The sequence below is a fragment of the Ascaphus truei genome, chromosome 8, assembly GCF_040206685.1.
Source record: "Ascaphus truei isolate aAscTru1 chromosome 8, aAscTru1.hap1, whole genome shotgun sequence".
NCBI classification, from domain to species: Eukaryota; Metazoa; Chordata; class Amphibia; order Anura; family Ascaphidae; genus Ascaphus; species Ascaphus truei.
In genome coordinates, this window is record NC_134490.1 from 36075352 (window position 1) to 36092805 (window position 17454).

The 17454-nt window shown below is 43.7% G+C and overlaps 1 protein-coding gene across 1 annotated transcript in view; it reads left to right on the plus strand.

Annotated features, from left to right (window-relative positions):
* Positions 1-9828, plus strand: part of LOC142501463 (thimet oligopeptidase-like) — a 55182-nt gene extending 45354 nt beyond the window's left edge. Inside the window, exons 9-13 of the mRNA XM_075611415.1 lie at positions 7352-7553; positions 7634-7820; positions 8062-8190; positions 8293-8429; positions 8745-9828. Of these exons, the coding sequence (XP_075467530.1) occupies positions 7352-7553; positions 7634-7820; positions 8062-8190; positions 8293-8429; positions 8745-8882 (793 nt within the window). The 3' untranslated portion in view covers positions 8883-9828. The remainder of the gene's footprint in view (positions 1-7351; positions 7554-7633; positions 7821-8061; positions 8191-8292; positions 8430-8744) is intronic.
* The last annotated feature ends 7626 nt before the right edge of the window (positions 9829-17454 follow it).

Below are 17454 nucleotides of genomic sequence, written 5' to 3' on the forward strand. Positions count from 1 at the left end.
TATCAATATTTTATCGAAAATTGTGACTTTTACAAATTTCACCAGATGCTCTGGGGTGGAAGCGTGCGATAAGGAAAAAATTATGTATCGATCCATGTTTTTTTCGTATAGCTGCTGCACCCGGAGTTACAGGAGGAGGGTATTGGTGTGTTGCCCCTGAATTTTCCAGTATCTTTGATAATAGAGAGTTCAAAAGGCGAAAGATCATGGTAAAACCAACTAAGAATCGTCACTCCCAGGCAAGCAATGCGCCAGCGCCAGCACCGGCTTCCAATAACGGTCCAACCGTCTGTGAAAACCTGCTGACCGGCAACCCGCTATCAGCCCCCGCCTGGATACCTGCAGCCTGAGCAGGATTTCACGTACAGATACCAGCAAGCTTGCATGTACCAAAGCGATTTCCAGCTTCATCAGCTGTCAACTACATATCTAGCAGGCATCACCTGTCAACTACGTGTATAATCAAGGCTACGGGACTGGCAGTGGCTCGGCGCCAACCGAATGGCAAAGTCTATGCATTAGACACGCATTAGACTTACTAAACTTTTAAGACAACAGCTCGCGAACGCCCACCTGTGTTTTTAGACGGTATTGCAGTATAGCTGACAGCGCTAAAAATCCGAGCGCTAACATACCGGAAAGCGCTACGGAAAAAAAGAAAATATACCGCATCTGGCCGCGGTTATGAAAGCGCAGCGGATCCGGCCGTATTAGGATAAAGGCGGCCGCAGCTGTATATTATTACTGAGTCCAATTTTCTTTATTTTGTACACCAACCTCTTGTGTGAAACCGTATCAAAAGCCTTTGTAAAATTTAAGTAGACCACATCAACTGCATTACCCTGGTCTAAATTCCTAGTTACCTCCTCAAAGAAACAAATAAGGTTAGTTTGGCATGGTCTATCCTTCATAAATCCATGCTGACTATTACAAATTATTTTGTTTTCCATTAGGTATTCCTGAATATTATCCCGTATTAAACCTTCAAGTAGTTTCCCCACTATTGAAGTCAGGCTTACAGGTCTGTAATCCCCCGGTTGTGATCTAGCTCCCTTTTTAAATATAGGCACCATATCTGCTTTATGCCAATCAAGTATGTAGCTAGAGACACACTGGGAAAAGCAGTAATGCAGGGGCAAGCAGCATACATAAAGATGCCCATATTCTAGGTAGCATTTTATAAGTAGCATGCAGTGTGGAGTTGAACAGGGAGTCAACAAGAGTGAAACAAGTGGACAACACAACAGCTATGTAACGCGTAGCTCACCACATACGAAGCACGACCGCGGTGCTGAGGTAGGGAATTGAGAAACGCCAACCACACCCAAGCGGGCGCGCCTAGGATGTAGATTAGTCTTGCAAGCTGCGTCAGTAGTACGGAAGGTAGAGTAATCGTTATACTTGCCAGGTCAGAATTGGAGAGTAGCAGACAGTCGGAGTACTTTGCCAATGTCAGGTTGGAGAGTAGCGGATCATTGGAGTACTTAGCGAAGGTCAGGATTGGAGAGTAGCGAATCGTCGGGGTACTTTGCCAAGGTCAGGGTTGTAGATATCAGGATGGTCGTACGTAGCCAGGTCAGAATTGGAGAGATGAGGAGTCCGGTAACGAAGCAGGGTCAGGCAGAAGGGAGATCAGGAACAAGGCAGCCAAGGCACAAGGCAGGAAAAAGGAACTGAATGCAGCAAGGCATGGCGTCACACAAGATTATGCTCAGCAATGATGGTCTGGGCTGAGTAGGTATTTAAGGAGCCTCCCACCAATGGGAAGTGGGGTGGAACAAGAGGGGACGTGCTGATAGGCTGTTGGGTCGTGCAGGTGCGCCCTATTGTGCAGCCTGATTATGTCTAGGAGCGGAGCTACGTCCCGCGCCCATCACCGACGTCAGGAGGTGGCAATCCGATCGCGCACCACTCATGCACCGCGCATGCCCGTCATCCAAACGGGAACGAAGCCTGGAGGTGGGTCCAGGGGAAGCCTGTCTTCCGCGCGTCACTGACATCAAGGGATGGCGACTACATCGCGCGCCACTCGCGCACCACGCATGTCCGTCTTTGGAGCGGGGGCAGAGACTGGGAATGCATCTGGGAGGGCAGGCTGATTGCGTGCGTGCAGTGGAACCGTCGTGGGAACGCAATACTTGAGTGCCAGATGTAGAAGGCTGAATAGGTGCGTTGCAGCCATCAGGATGGCGAATCCTCACAACCTACTGGCCCTGAATCCTGGATTTGAACTACGCTGGAAAGGAGGATTTTATCTATCCCAGACTGCACATCTCACCACTTAACTATTGCTGTCATGCCACCGCTACTATTTATATTTGCTTTGACCGCACTTCTTTTCAAAATACGTGATTCTTTCTACCAGTCTTATAATTTTTCTAACTCTTTTCATATATCTCCATCTCTCCTTCTTCGTCACTTCTCAGCTCACATGAACTCCTTTCTTACCTGTGCCCTCTGACACCACACAGCTATATCTCCTGCACTAAAATACACCAATACAAATCCTCCTCACACATTCTCTTTCTATCCTTGCTTCTCCTCCTTGCTTCTGTAGATATCTCTCCCAATCATGTTCCCTGCCTTATTTCAACATGCTCTAGTCGCCTTCCACATACAACTTCTACTCCTTCTAGTGTCAACACCTCTAACCTCATACCCATCCCCTGTCACCCTCCCTCATCTCTCCTTTTCTCCTGTGCCCTTTGGAATGCACGCTCCCTTCCTAACAAGTTCCTCTCGGTGCAAGACTTCTTTTTCTCACACTCTCTGCTCTTCTGTGCTATAACTGAGACTTGTCTCACTCAGTCTGACTCTGCTCTGAAAGCTGCCCTTTCTTATGGAGGCTTTTTTTTCTTCCACATTTTGCGCCCTGGTGGCAGGGGTGGAGGCATGGGGCTCCTGTTCTCCACTCTCTGCCGTTACCGTACAGTACCCTTCCTATTCCTCCCTCTCTTGCTTTTCCCCCTTTGAGGCTCACACTGTCCAGCTTTTCTCTCTTCTCCATGTCCACATGGTGGTCATCTATCACCACCTACCTCTACTCATCCCCCTTCTGTCTCTCTCACTTTGAATCATGGCTCTCTTTCTTTCTCTCCTTAGACTCCCCTGTTCTTCTCCTTGGGGACTTCAACTGCCACATTGATGACCCCTCTCTCCCTTGGGTTTCCCGCTTTCTCTCTCTTACCTCTTCTTTTGGCCTTCATCAGAGGTCTGCAGCTAGCACCCACAAGGATGGCCACTGCCTAGATCTGGTTTTCACTAAAACTTTCCTCTCTGATTTCTTAATTTCCTCCTTTCCTCTCTCTGACCATCACCTCATCTCTTTTTCTCTCGCTCACTTCTCCCCTTCTCCACCTCCATCTACCCCTCATTTCTGCAGAGACCTGCATATTCCTCCATCTCCTCTCAGTTATGCTCCAGACCCTTACAACGTGGTCCGCCCTGTCCACCTCTCTTGATCTACATGCCCCGCTTTCTCTCTGCCGTTCTCACCCTTCTAACGCCAGATCCTGGCTAAATTCCCACGCGCACATGCTGCGTTCCTGCACTTGTTCCTCTGAACGCCTCTGGAGGAAATCTCACACTCTCGCAGACTTCCTTCCCTACAAATTTATGCTATCCTGTTACAACTCTGCCCTCTCTCAAGCTAAACAAACCTACTTTTCTTCACTAATCAACACGCACAAGCCTAATCCACGCCGACTCTTCTCTGTCTTTAACTCCCTACTCAGACCACCCTCTGCTGCCTGTTCTTCTTCCTCCATCTCACCTCAGGACTTTGCCAATTATTTCAATGAAAAGGTGGAATCCATATGTCAGGACATCCCCTCTGTATCCCCCTCCCATCATACACCTCTTCCTAACTCTCCTCATGCCTTCCTTGACTCTTTTTCTGCTGTCACAGAGGAGGATGTGTCATTGCTGATCTCCTCTTCTCCCTCTACCACCGGTCTTCTCGACTCCATTCCCTCCCATCTCCTAAAACCTCTTGCTCCTACTATAATCCCTACATTCACACACATTTTTAACTCTTCCCTCTACTCTGGTAACTTTCCCTCTTCCTTCAAACATGCAACAGTTATACCATTATTCAAAAACAGTAAGCTTGACCCTACCATTCTTTCCTAATATCGGCCTGTCTCCCTCCTGCCTTTTGCTTCTAAACTCCTTGAATGTCTTGTATTCTCTCACTTGCTTAATTTTCTCAACACCTATTCTCTCTACACACTGGCTTCCGCACTGCTCACTCCACTGAAACAGCCCTCACTAAAATAACTAATGACCTCCATGCTGACAAAGACAAAGGTCATTACACTCTGCTCATATTACTCGACCTCTCTGCAGTATTTCATAGGGTGGACCACCCTCTTCTCCTTCACATTCTCTATACTCTTGGCATTCGTAATAAAGCACTATCCTGGATCTCCTCTTACCTCTCCCATCATACTTTCAGTGTCTCTTTTGCTCCTCCTCCTCCTCTATCGATATCTCTGTGGAGGTACCCGTGCTCTGTCCTGGGACCTCTTCTCTTTTCCCTTTACACACTCTCTCTAGGTGACCTAATCACATCTCTTGAGTTCAAATATCACCTCTATGCTGACGACACACAAATGTACTTTTCTACCCCTGTCCTTAAACCTGCTGTACAGACTAACGTTTCTGAATGTCTCTCTGCTATATCATCCTGGATGGCCCTCCGCCGACTTAAACTTAATATGGCAAAAACAGAGCTCCTCATACTTCCTCCCAAACCTTGCCCTACTACCCCCTTCCACATTACAGTTGGAAGTACTATCATTCACCCAGTAGCCCAAGCACGCTGCCTAGGAGGTCACACTCGACTCCTCTCTCACATTCTCTTCTCACCTTGAAAAGGTAGCTAAAACCTGTCGTTTTTCCTTCGCAATATTACCAAGATATGCCCTTTCCTCTCTTGCTCGACTGCAAAAACTCTGACACAGACCATTATTCTCTCCCGTCTCGACTACTGTAACCTCCTGCTGTCTAGCCTTCATCTCTCACCTGTCTCCCCTACAATCTATGCTAAATGCTGCTGCCAGAATCACTCTACTATTCCAAAAATCTGTCTCAGCGTCTCCCCTGCTAAAATCCCTCTCCTGGCTTCCTATCAAATCCAATATCACACACTCAATCCTCCTCACGTTTAAAGCTTTACACTCTTCTGCTCCTCCTTACATCTCAGCCCTAATTTTTCGCTATGCACCATCCCGACTCTTGCTTTCTGATGTCTTCTTTTGTATCTAAAGCCCTCTCCTGCCTTAAACCTTTCTGAGAGATGGCCCCGCACCTCTGGAATGTCCTTCCCCCCAGTATCCGACTAGCACCCTCTCTATCCACCTTTAAGACCCACCTCAAAACTAACCTGGTTAAGGAAGCATACGAGTAGCTTCATGGCTGATAATTAACATCTCATACAAAAACCTTGGCCCCTTGCAGACACACTTACCAGAACACCCCCCTAATGTCTCTGTCCATTCTTTCTACCAACCAATTAGATTGTAAGCTCTTCGGAGCTTACATACATACATATGCAGCACCTTTACTCCCACCCTATGTGAGATTTGGTCGCTACCTTTATGTTTCCTAGTGCAGTGCATACCTGTGAGGGAACGTGAGGGCTCTGAGTTGCTCCGAGATGATGTGGGGAGAATCAGGACAGGCAATGCTTCCAGTTAGCGAGGATCCTTGGTCTGCAGGATGGTCCATGCCGACACCTCTGTTATCACAAGGCAGTGAATCACACAAGCTTAGATGGTTCAATGGATGTTTATTCATGGTCCCAGAACTCACAGCAGTCCTCATTCCCTGGAAGGTTACCTTAAGGCTTGAGGCCCATCTAGATTCCCTTCTGGTGTTCCTCCTGCATCCCCTAGTGGGATGCAGGGTATATGTTATCACTCCACAGGGGGAGGAAAGAGGCACATTGGACTTTTGGATGAGTCCAGTATATACCCTGGGAGTTGGGCTTATAACCCTGTCTCATAACAGGGCAGGTCTGATACTGACAGGCATCATATCACTGCATGTCACCCAGCCAGTATACTCACCCAGGTTGACACTCTCAGGTTGTTGCTAGGCCCGCCGTTGGATACAGTAACTGTATCCAAGGCTGCAATAGCAAACTAGGCCTTCACGAGGAATTAACCCCTCCAGTGCCTGTCCCTAGCAGGACTTATACTGTTAGGGACCAAAAGGAAGAGGTAGCTGCCAGAGCCTATGCTACACATACATACTTATAAAATTTTAGATTTAATATAGAAAAGTAGTACGTTGCTTATTTAGAAGAAAATAGACGTTACAAGAAACATACAGTATAATATGCAGACAGTTTAAAAAAAGAATGGGATAAAACAAACAAATTACTAACATACATTCCCACATATTAGGCATTTCAGAGGGTTTTGCAGAATTCACATGTCATATCATTTGACACTTCCTTTGTTGAATTTTCAATTCGTATATCAAATGCAAGGTTTTATCTTAAAAATCCCTGCATTGGAACAGAATAAGCCCACTTTCTGGGCATGTCCTTAACTCCCCCCTCAGCAATCTCTAATAATATTTTTAAGACTTGGGGAGAGAAAATAGCATTTTGAATTTAATAATGCACGAGCCTAAAAATACCCCATAACTTTATTTCTATAACCCCATGAATGATGGCACCAGCCTTATTGCATTCAGGTGAGTTTGCCGCAGGTGTAGAGATTCATCTTGACAGATCTATTCCTAATTTTGTAGCAAACTGACCTTTTCCCCCCCACCTTTTAAAATCTGACCTTCTCACACCCACAATCATGGATTGTTTAGCATCATTTAATCTGTCCGATTCCAAATATCACAAAGATCTATTCATTATTCTTGTGAATATAATCAGATCCAGGATATCTTTATTTATAGCAAATACCTTTTTTTCCCCCCCTTCTCTGCTACTCAAATTTTGGGGGCGGGAGATTCAGGGATGTGTGGTCCCTTTTGAGGATGAGACCCAGGGTCTATGGTAGGTCTGGGTGGTGTGAGCAGACCTACATAATATACACACCACAATTTAGTGGGCCATGATTGAGAACTCCAGGTTAAGGTCTGGTACTCTGGTTGACAATTTACAGATCAAGGTGCACTTAGATAACCCCACTTTTAGACAACACGTAAAACATGCTGGGGTCATTCTGGCCTGACCCTCAAAAATAGTTTCAAATTAATAAACCAAAAACATGTCGTTTTAAGGTGTAACTTGTAACTCAAATTAACCTTTTGTGCCGAAGTGGTAGAAAACAGAATATATGTACGGTCTATTGTCAGTCACTGATGTAATTGTTCTCTCTCTTAGTGAAGGGAAGTATTCCAGCACCACCTGCTTCGCGCTGCATCCTGGGTGTCTTTTCTCGGATGGCACGCGGCAGATATCTGTGGCTGCCATGGTCGCCAATTTCACCAAACCCACCCCGGATACCCCATCTCTTCTGCAGCATGACGAGGTGAAGACCTATTTCCACGAGTTTGGACACGTCATGCACCAGCTGTGTTCACAGGTAAATGGCAAGATCACGTCTGGCTGTAATCTGACCCGCCAGTCTGACATGCCGCTTTTAAAGCCGTGTATGTGTCACAGGCAGATTTTACAATATTCAGTGGAACTCATGTGGAGCGAGATTTCGTTGAAGCTCCTTCTCAGATGCTTGAAAACTGGGTATGGGAGAGAGAATCGCTACAGCGCATGTCAAAACATTACAAGAGTGGCATCCCAATCCCAGAGGAGATACTGGAGAAGCTCTTGAAATCTCGGCTGGCAAACACAGGTACAAGTCACATGTTATATAGACCTGAGTCTAGTGTGTGCAGCTCCAGTGATACAGGCTCGCCATGGAAATGGGTCTAGAGGACAGGATAGGGCAGTTCTTCTGTAAAGGGTGCAAAAGTTAGGCAGTGTTGTGGGGAGCAAGAAGACTCACCCTCCAGTTTGCAATTTAGATGAAGAGCTTTGTTACGTTAAGTATGACTACTGACAAACTGTCTTCTTGTCTTGACTTTGTTTTCCAGGACTCTTAAATCTACGTCAGATAGTCCTGGCCAAGATAGACCAGGTGCTGCACACGCAAATCAGCGTAGATCCTATTGAGGAATATGCCCGGCTGTGCAAGGAGATCCTGGGAGTCCCAGCTACGCCCGGTGAGAGCTGCATCTTATGGCTAATTATTTGTCAGGTTAATATGTACACAACATGAGTTGGAATAAGGAACCTCTCCATTAATCATTTGCACTTTCTCCAAGGTACAAACATGCCAGCCACATTTGGACACCTTGCTGGAGGTTACGATGCCCAGTTTTATGGTTACCTCTGGAGTGAGGTGTATTCTATGGACATGTTCCACTCCCGCTTCAAACAGGAAGGAATTTTGAGCAGTAAGGTGAGTGGTTAATTTGAAGAACAAACATGAAAACTCCACTTAGTTCCCTTGTTTTGGAAAAGGATGTGGGTTTATTTCCGCAGCTACTGTAAAAGCTGCTTCTGAAGCCATCTTTTTTTTAATCTGAAGATTTGAACAGATTGTTAGGGTGCTAATTAGGCACTGCATAATTATTCCACCTTTCTGTTGTTGTGATGGTAACAGACCCTCTGGGTTGACGCAACTCACAGAAAGGCTTCTGAGGCAAAACCGAGTTTCTATATCTAAGTGTCCTTGGTGTTCAGTCTCTACTACTCACACATCTTCTCTTTTTAGGTGGGTGCAGATTACAGGAACTGTATCCTGAGGCCAGGGGGTTCCCTGGATGCTACAGAAATGCTGCGTAACTTCCTAGGTCGTGACCCGAATCAGGAGGCGTTTCTCCGCAGCAAAGGATTAACTGTCCTGCCCTGACCCCTCTGCTTGCTGAGGGACTGACCTTGTGGCTTCTACCCAGGAGACCTAACCAGAACCAATTATCCTAGTCAGTGTCTGCTTAGCACAAGAGCATAGAGAGGCAATATTCTTTCATTTACAGCCAGACATTGACATGTAACCTTAATTTATAAATTATATACACACACAGCGAGATCAGAGAGGCAGTGCATGTGAGATTCCATGGTAATATTTCACAATCAACTATTTCTTTAACAGCCCAGTCCTGTCCACTAGTGGGGTCTTTTTCCATGAAGTTTTATATGGCCCATTGAGGAGAGGGCAAGCAGAACTTGGAGGGATTATTGAGGAATCTCAGCATGTCGTATTGACTGACATTTGCTGTGTTAAAAATGTCCCAGTTCCTAGTTAGGTATTTTTTGATTTGCTGTAACAATGAACCCAGTGATTTTGCTCTGAGAATAAGACACGGTTATAATAAACTAACAGAAGAAATATACAGGCTGGATAATTCCAGGAGGAAGATGTGTGAGGGTCTGGCTTCAGATTCTAAATATATTTGGTTTGACTTGCTTGATTTTCATTCATCCCAAATGTATAGCGTATTGTGATGGATTGAATAAAATGCCTATTTCTTCATCTGTAATGTGTACCTCACTATGCATATGATCCTTACTCAAAATGGCTACCGCAGCTCCGCAGGTGGAAGATGGCACCCAACCCAGAATTCCACCCAAAAGCTGATGTGTCCACTAAACTACAATAACAAGACAATAAACTACAATAACAAGACCATACAAGGACATGACCTAACAAGAACCAATGAGACACTGACCTATGCATTTGCACACAACCCTTAGACCCTTAGATCAGACAGCTCCTTTTTTTGCATACAATTTCTCCCCTGAGTCCCTATATAAGAAACAGCGGGCTGTAACAATAAAGGAAGCATTATCATTCTGAACTCAGTGTCAGTGTGATTTTTCTCGTGCATGCATTACCTACGTAGGAAACCAATTTGGACGGGGACAGATACTCTGCAGACGTTTGGTCTGATCCAACTCAGCATTATATTTGACCTCTTTCCCCATTATACACCTGGGTTATCTTCTGAGTAATGGATTCATTTTGACTTTTACACCGTGGTAAACTAGATCTGATTGTTTCATTTTAACGTCAGTATACTCACAAGGAATTTGCAAAGGGTAATCACTTCATCACAGCTGTAACAGATCTGAGCAGAGATCAAGGGGACATACAATTTGTAAATATAAAAGTACAATATGATGTGACCGTTACTGATTTATGAGCATTAAAAAAGGAATTTGCAATGTCAGATATTTGACGGAGGCAGGTTTTTTTTTTTTTTTTTTTTTACCCTTTCTGAGTGGGCTGCAGTATGTTCATAGGGTACTGAGTGTAACAATCAGCTGAATGTGTTAAAAATAAGTTCTAGACCAATAGAGCCACTGTTTGCATGCTATATATGCACATATCAAACACAAATAAACAGGAAAAAAGGAAGCGCTAAAACAAACAATAAATGATCTAAACTACATAAACAATTGTGGAGTTGGTGCAGCATGAAAAGAGAATTGTTCCCAGTTCCAAAAATGATGTAGTGTACAAAGAACTCAGCGCACCTCAAATAAAGAAAAGAAGAAAGAAAAAATAGTGAAGCAAGTTCACAAGATTCAAAACAAACGACCAGTGGTAACATAAGCACTTTCTTTACTCCTCCTCTCCTGCAGCATAGAACAAAAGAAAACGGAGCCTCTTCATAAAATCTCCAGCTTTATCAGGGTAAAAAACACAAAGCAGAGTATACACAGAATGTACACAAAACAGGAGCCCGCTAATGCGGACTTTCTCTCCCCTCTGGTGACCACAACTCTCCTCGCCGTTCCAGCTGGTGTCTGACGTCCCTTCCGGTTTGGGTGTTGCAGCAAAACTGGTTCCCCATAGCCCAACGCATTTCACAGGTAGTCCCTGCTTCATCAGGGGTATGTTTAGTCCATGTGTTATCTCCTAGATATACCCCTCTCTATAGCCACACTCAATTAACTTTTAATCGTACATTTAAAAAAACGCTAGCTTGGGGATATATCTACTAAGCATGGATACAATAATAACATATATACAAGGTCCGGATATTACAAAGTAACACCTCGGAAAGCATCCCTGGTAAAGCACTATTGAGAGGCACAGATGGGTAGGGAAATGTATCAGATTTTCCCATTTATATGCACAAAAATGAAAAATAATAAAGTTTTAATCAAATAATAATACATTCAGGACATAAAATAAATGTAGTTAAAACACTGATGGTAGGTATGCTATGCAAACATTATCTGGCTCCTCCTAAGCCAAACAATTAAGTACCGTATTATACACCGAAGGATTTAATGTCCTTGCAGATAATCATTAGGAACATAGGGTATACCTATTATAAATTCAAATGTGTGCCCCTTTTAATATGGGTATGTAGCCCCCTGTAAACAGCACAGGCTATACCTATCTTCCTCCTACTGTGGTAAGTCCTGTTAAGGGCAGGCACCAGTAGTCATCATGGGTTTTCCCCCCTTCCAAGCCCTGCCCTGAATGATAGATGCAGGCCTCTGACTCTACTGCAGGCATGAGACGGAGGGGAGGCTCTGCTGACATCATGAGGGGTGGGGCTGAGTCTATTTAGCAGCCAGCTCCTGTGAGTGACTGTGGTTGTCCTGTCCGAGGAGTTGGAGGAGGCAGTGCGGTCTCACCTGTGCAGTCGTGCAGGAGCCGAGAGAGGAGAGACTCAGCCACTTTGAATAGAGCTGATAGCACCATAGACCCGGTGGACCAATGCCCCTCACCCTAAGTCTGGGGAAAATCCATTCCCCACCGCGAGGATAACCTCAGAGGTGGGTTGCGGGGTATTGACGCTCCAGCCCAGACTATCCTGTTGGAGGAGAGACTTGGAGGGAAGGAAAGGAGGAAAGACCCTAAAGGGAAGGGAGTGGAGTAATTAGCGGGACTTTGCTGTTGTTGTTGTGGCTGGGGTTTCAGGTATAAAATGAGATGCATATCACATGCTAAACAGAAAATTGGGTTCACTGTTGTGAATCATCCTGCAAAGGATAATAGAAGGTTTTGCTAAGACCCAATAAGTAACCACAGTTGAAACCGCAGTAACAAATGTAACAACAATGTATCCAAATCTAGCCCCTTCAGAGAGTAACCAACTGCTACATTTGTAAGCGTATCTAATTGCATAACCATCACAGTGATCCAAGTACTGTATAAGAACAAAGACCCCACAGTGTGCGGTCTAAGGCCTCGGGCATGGTGCCTTGGCCCGTGCTGAGCAGCACTCCTGCTCTGCCTCGCCTGCTCAAGCTGGTGCTTTTTTGCATCCTGGCAGGCGAGGCAGTGAGCGCGCTTTGGGGGCTGGTCTGAGGCGGGATGAAGGCATTGGCGAGGCGTGGCGGGAGGCGGGGCTAGTCCCTCACTCCTAAAGTGAGTATATCATGGTTGGGCAATACCCTGCAGTGTGGTGCTTGAGGGGGTAATCGGCGTCTAACGGGTAAGAAAAACGAGAAAATGCGATCAAGAGCTACTCCTTAACAAGTTGCAGTACAAACAACTATAGCTCAAGAATAATGTATACAAATATCAACCGATATACAACCCGTTTCTTCCGTTGTGTGAGAAAACATATGCAGTGGTGTGTTCAGTCGTCCCCAACACCGACGTCACAAGCATGACTTCATCTAAAACCGACGGCGATCGAGCATTTTGCGTAGGTGCTACGCTTCTTCAGGGTAGGAGGAGTAATGATAGTTAGCTCCCTCTAGCCTTTTATACCCTGAATAGAGGGTGTGAGCTCGTGTCTCAGGTGTTACAAGTCATCTCTATGATGACTGGCGTTGTTAATTACTGGGATATATACACACACAAAACAAAAACGTAAGCGCACACTATATACTATATCAAAAATAACAATGAGATATTGATTAAACCCAGAAAAAAGGTTAAATATATAAATCACTGAGGAAGTGGAAAAAATGAAAAAAATAACAATAAAAATGAATGTGCTGCAGAAGATACCAAATAAAATATTAAAAATATTAAAAAATAACAATAATATCAGATAAATAATATAAAACACCAATGTCGTTATCAATACCAGGTATCTAACATAGCAACACAGTAAAATTTAAAATAACCAAGTGTGTGTCCATTCAAAAAAGACAGTCCATTAGGTGTTATAAGGTCAGATGCTGTGACTCCGCTGCAGCCTCTCAAAGGATACACAACATCCCAGCCACATCTAGAGAAAAAAAAAAGAAAAAGAGAGGCGCATGCCACATAGCGTAATTCTGTCACAATTTATTATTGAACAATGTTGGTAGTCTTTAAAAAACACACTCACAAGTGGAGATAGATAAAAAGCATGTAGAGTAAATCAGTCTCCGGAGAGATGATAGTCATCTTCAGCTGATGCCTCCGCCAGGAACTTCTTTGGATAACAGCCAGATCTTCTTTCAAAACGGCATGTCCTTCAAATAGAAGCTCTCAACAAGTGAAGTCCCAGAGTAGCAATAATAGTAGTAGCAGGTTGCTATATAAGTCCCGTTTGCCACAGTATCTTTCAATGGAGCTGGTGTCTCAATAGACTAAGCTCACGTGGTAAGGGAGAGTGACGTCATAAGTCGTTGCGTGCCGTCCCTACGCGTTTTGTCACTGAACGTGACTTCTTCAGGGGCTGCAGCTCAGTGAGGGCGGAAGACATTTAAAGCCCACACAATTAACTTTGCCAAGCTACTATTGGCTCAAGATACTTTGCACAACCAATAAGAAGCTTATACTCTAAACAATACGAGTTAAAGGTATAACAACACACAGTGAGCTCAAAAACAAATAGCATACGAAAACTGGATGATGCAGAATGCTTAAGCTAACACACCAAAAGTAACAAACAAGACCAAGGAAGCCCAAACTTATTTAAAAGAGCTAATTAATGACATACTTAGATGACTGAATCCAAACCACTGTGTTGAATAATAACAACACAATGGAAACTATGTCACTCCACCTAAAAAAGGGGCATACAGCAATATTACAAAAATGCACCCAGATAAACAATTAAAAATAAAGACGAAGGAAAAAATCATAAAATGTCAAAAAATGTAAACTAAATATAATAATATTTTTAAAAAGTGTATAAAACACAAAAAAAGAGATACTATATGGTATACTACCATCAGGTAGAAAACCAGAGAATGTTGACAACATATACACACATGATTAATGCATGTACATATATTTCTGGGACCCAGGGGGAAAAAGTTAGCTAGAACTGAAGAGCTGAGGAGGCAGAAAAATTGGACTATACTAGAGTGCTAGTGTCAATACACTAATTAAAGCCAGCAGGGGCTAACGTACCCATTGCATATATCCAATAGGACTCTCTCTTGCAAAGGGTTTTGAACCTGTCCCCTCCAAGAATAGGGATGGGGACGTGCTCAATCCCCATAACCGCAAGGATCCTTATTATGACAAAGTGCAAAATGCCTGGATGCGCTATCTGCATTGACACCTCTCGCCACATTCCTCCTATGTTCTAAATACCTTACATTGTGAGGACGAATGGTCCTCCCAATGTACTGTATCACACATGGACAGCTCAGCAAATATACAACATATGGGGTTTGGCATTCAATGTGCCTTTAACACCATAGCTGCTCCCGTTTGAATGTGACTGGAAAGATCGCTGAACACAAATCTGTCTGCACATGATTCACCTGGACCTCATGCATCTGTGGTTCCCAAAGTCCTCAGTTGCTTCCAACTTATGTTGGGATTTCAATTTACTTGGAGCAACTAGATTCTTTATACTTAGAGCTTTTTTGAAAACCACAGGTGCTTTTAGAGGCAAATGTTTACTCAGATGTGGATCACACTGCAGAATTTTCCAGTGTGTGTTCAAAATCTTTATAATCTAGTTTGAAGAAGTATTACATTTTGTCACAAATTTAGGGTAACCAAAAGACGTCTGGTCTGCTCCAAAACCAGAGTCACCGTATCTTTTTTTATTTTTTGTTCAGATATCTTACACATAACTCACTCATTAATGCCTTTCTCTCCAATGCTTTTGCTCGAGAAAGGGATTCCTCAATGACAGGCGCCTTATATCCCTTTGCTAGGAACCTGTCTTTCAGAACCCCAGCCTGCAGATCGAAATCTCTCTCAACAGAACAATTCCTCCTGAGGCGACTAAATTGGCTAAATGGTATGTTCCGAAGCCACTTAGAATGGTGCCAACTTTTCGCATGTAAGTAACCATTGACTGCAACCTCCTTGAAGTGTACTTTTGTTTATATATTAGATTCACCACCAATGAACAGAGCGAGGTCCAAAAAGACCATCTCCTGGCTGTGAATCTGATGGGTAAACTTAAGACCCTGTTGGTTGGGTTCAAAATTCGCAAAGATAACTTCAAGGTCTGATCTAATACCATCCCAAATAATAATAATATCATCAATGAAACGGCCATAGTACACGAGGCCCGTCCCCAGCTCTGAATTGGCCCAGATGTTGGTAAGCTCCCAATTATGAAAAGGTCCACCCTGACAGGAGGACTGGCGGTACCTTGTTTGCTCTCCTATTACAACGCGGCTCAATTATGCCAAATTACTCAATAGCCGTCTAACCCAGCATTGAAAAGATGGGTAGATCTGGAAAAAGCAGTTTGCTCCCCATTGGAGTTACACAACCTCATCTGGCTACCTAAAATAGTGCAAAAGACACCGATGTAGCCGCTCACCTCGATGACCAACTCTCTATCTGTTTGTAAGGCCACCAAATTTAAAAATTCTCTAACGACTATAAACACATTGATGACTCCATTATGGGGGAATCCTGATTTGTGCCTGGAATGTCAGATGGTGTCGCAGTAAGTTGGAAGCGGTACGGTTATGGGCATTTTAAAGATCTGGAGGGCAATAATAAAATTAAGTCATTTGAGCAACTTAGATTAAACAAAGAGATCCCGCAATCTGAATTTTTCAGATACCTCCAGCTCAGAGCACCTATCCCCCATTGACTACATTTGAGAAGCTCTGTCTAGCAGAAGTAGACACTAAGGGACTCACATGGCAGATATATAGAGAAGTAGACGGTTCTGGAAATACACATCAACAAAAACCGACATATAGAGCACAGTGGGAGACATATATGACTGGTGACGTCAACGCAGCGACGCGACGTCCGTGACGACGGACATCCGGTAGCTGCAGCCCTAACACACCATGAGGATACTGACAAGAGAGTGTGAGTTTCAGCTTTACCAACTGTTTCTGGACCCCTTGTCTTATAACAACAGGGAACTCTCTTGTCATAAAATTTAGGAAACGGAACTTGATCCTGAGTGTTTTTTGGACTTTAGGATCAATTAGATCCATTTTTATATTAGTGATATTTGTAACTGACAAAGTTGAGAAAAAAGTACATTAAGGGGGGGGGGGGTCTAACTTAAACAGCACTAGGATCTAAGCAGCCATTTTTGTTCAGCATCCGTCTTAGGTGCCTGATTTTGTCATCCATTTTGTCTATTGTCTGCATGAATGTGGAATGAGAATTGAGATTTAAAAGAGACACATTTTTTCTTCTTTCTTTTGCTCCTACCTTTTTTTGTGATAATATGCCTTCAGCTAAACCTTGAAGAGATGGGAGAAATGCTGCCACTGTTATGAAAACTAAAACAGAGATAACAGCCACTTCTCACAGTCAGAGGGAGGGCCTCATGGTCAAATACACCCTTCCCAGAAATCCACGTATATAGAGGAAAGGTCACTAACTTGCATAACAACTTTGTAGCTGATTCAATTAATTTTTGGTATAAATTTTACAGTTATGTTATTAACTCAATGTTCTCATATTCATATTTGTTTATCTTATACGCTTATGTAATGACGCACAGTCCACCTCATTAAGGGGGCGTGGGCTTAGTATTTTGGTATAAATATGTCTTGTAGGCCATATTTCTGCAGGAGAGCTTTTGTGTTGAAGCTTTTCTCCTGTGTGTGTGTGTGCACCCATACGCAATAATCTCATTTGTCATTTTGCAATGTAACCCTCAGATTTGTTTCTTTATTCACGCTTTTCATATTCCCCATTTTTAATAAATAAAAATAAAATTGTGTATTAACCTGGGCTTTTGTTTCTTTCCATGGGCCCCTATTTTTGTGTTTTTTTGTGACTAGTTATGCCCCGCTGATCACGGGAGATTGGGAGCAGCAGGGAAGAGCAAAGTTTAAAAGAAATCCAAGGAGAGAAGAGGGACAGCGCGCACTGTGTACTTTTTTCTGACTAGGATGAGACAGAACTGTATTCGTTATTACACCCTGGGAAAGGCATCCCTGGTTATCCAGCAATACTTCCGTTTCAATAATTCATGCCTCAAGAAAGAGAGGCCCAAGACTACAAGTCTGCTGACTGCAAAGGGAAGATATCACAGGATAAAGACAGAGTTGGTGAGGTGCTTGAGATAAATGGTGCTTCATCTTCTAAGTACCATATAATGGCCCAAAGGGGAAATCAAATATTACTG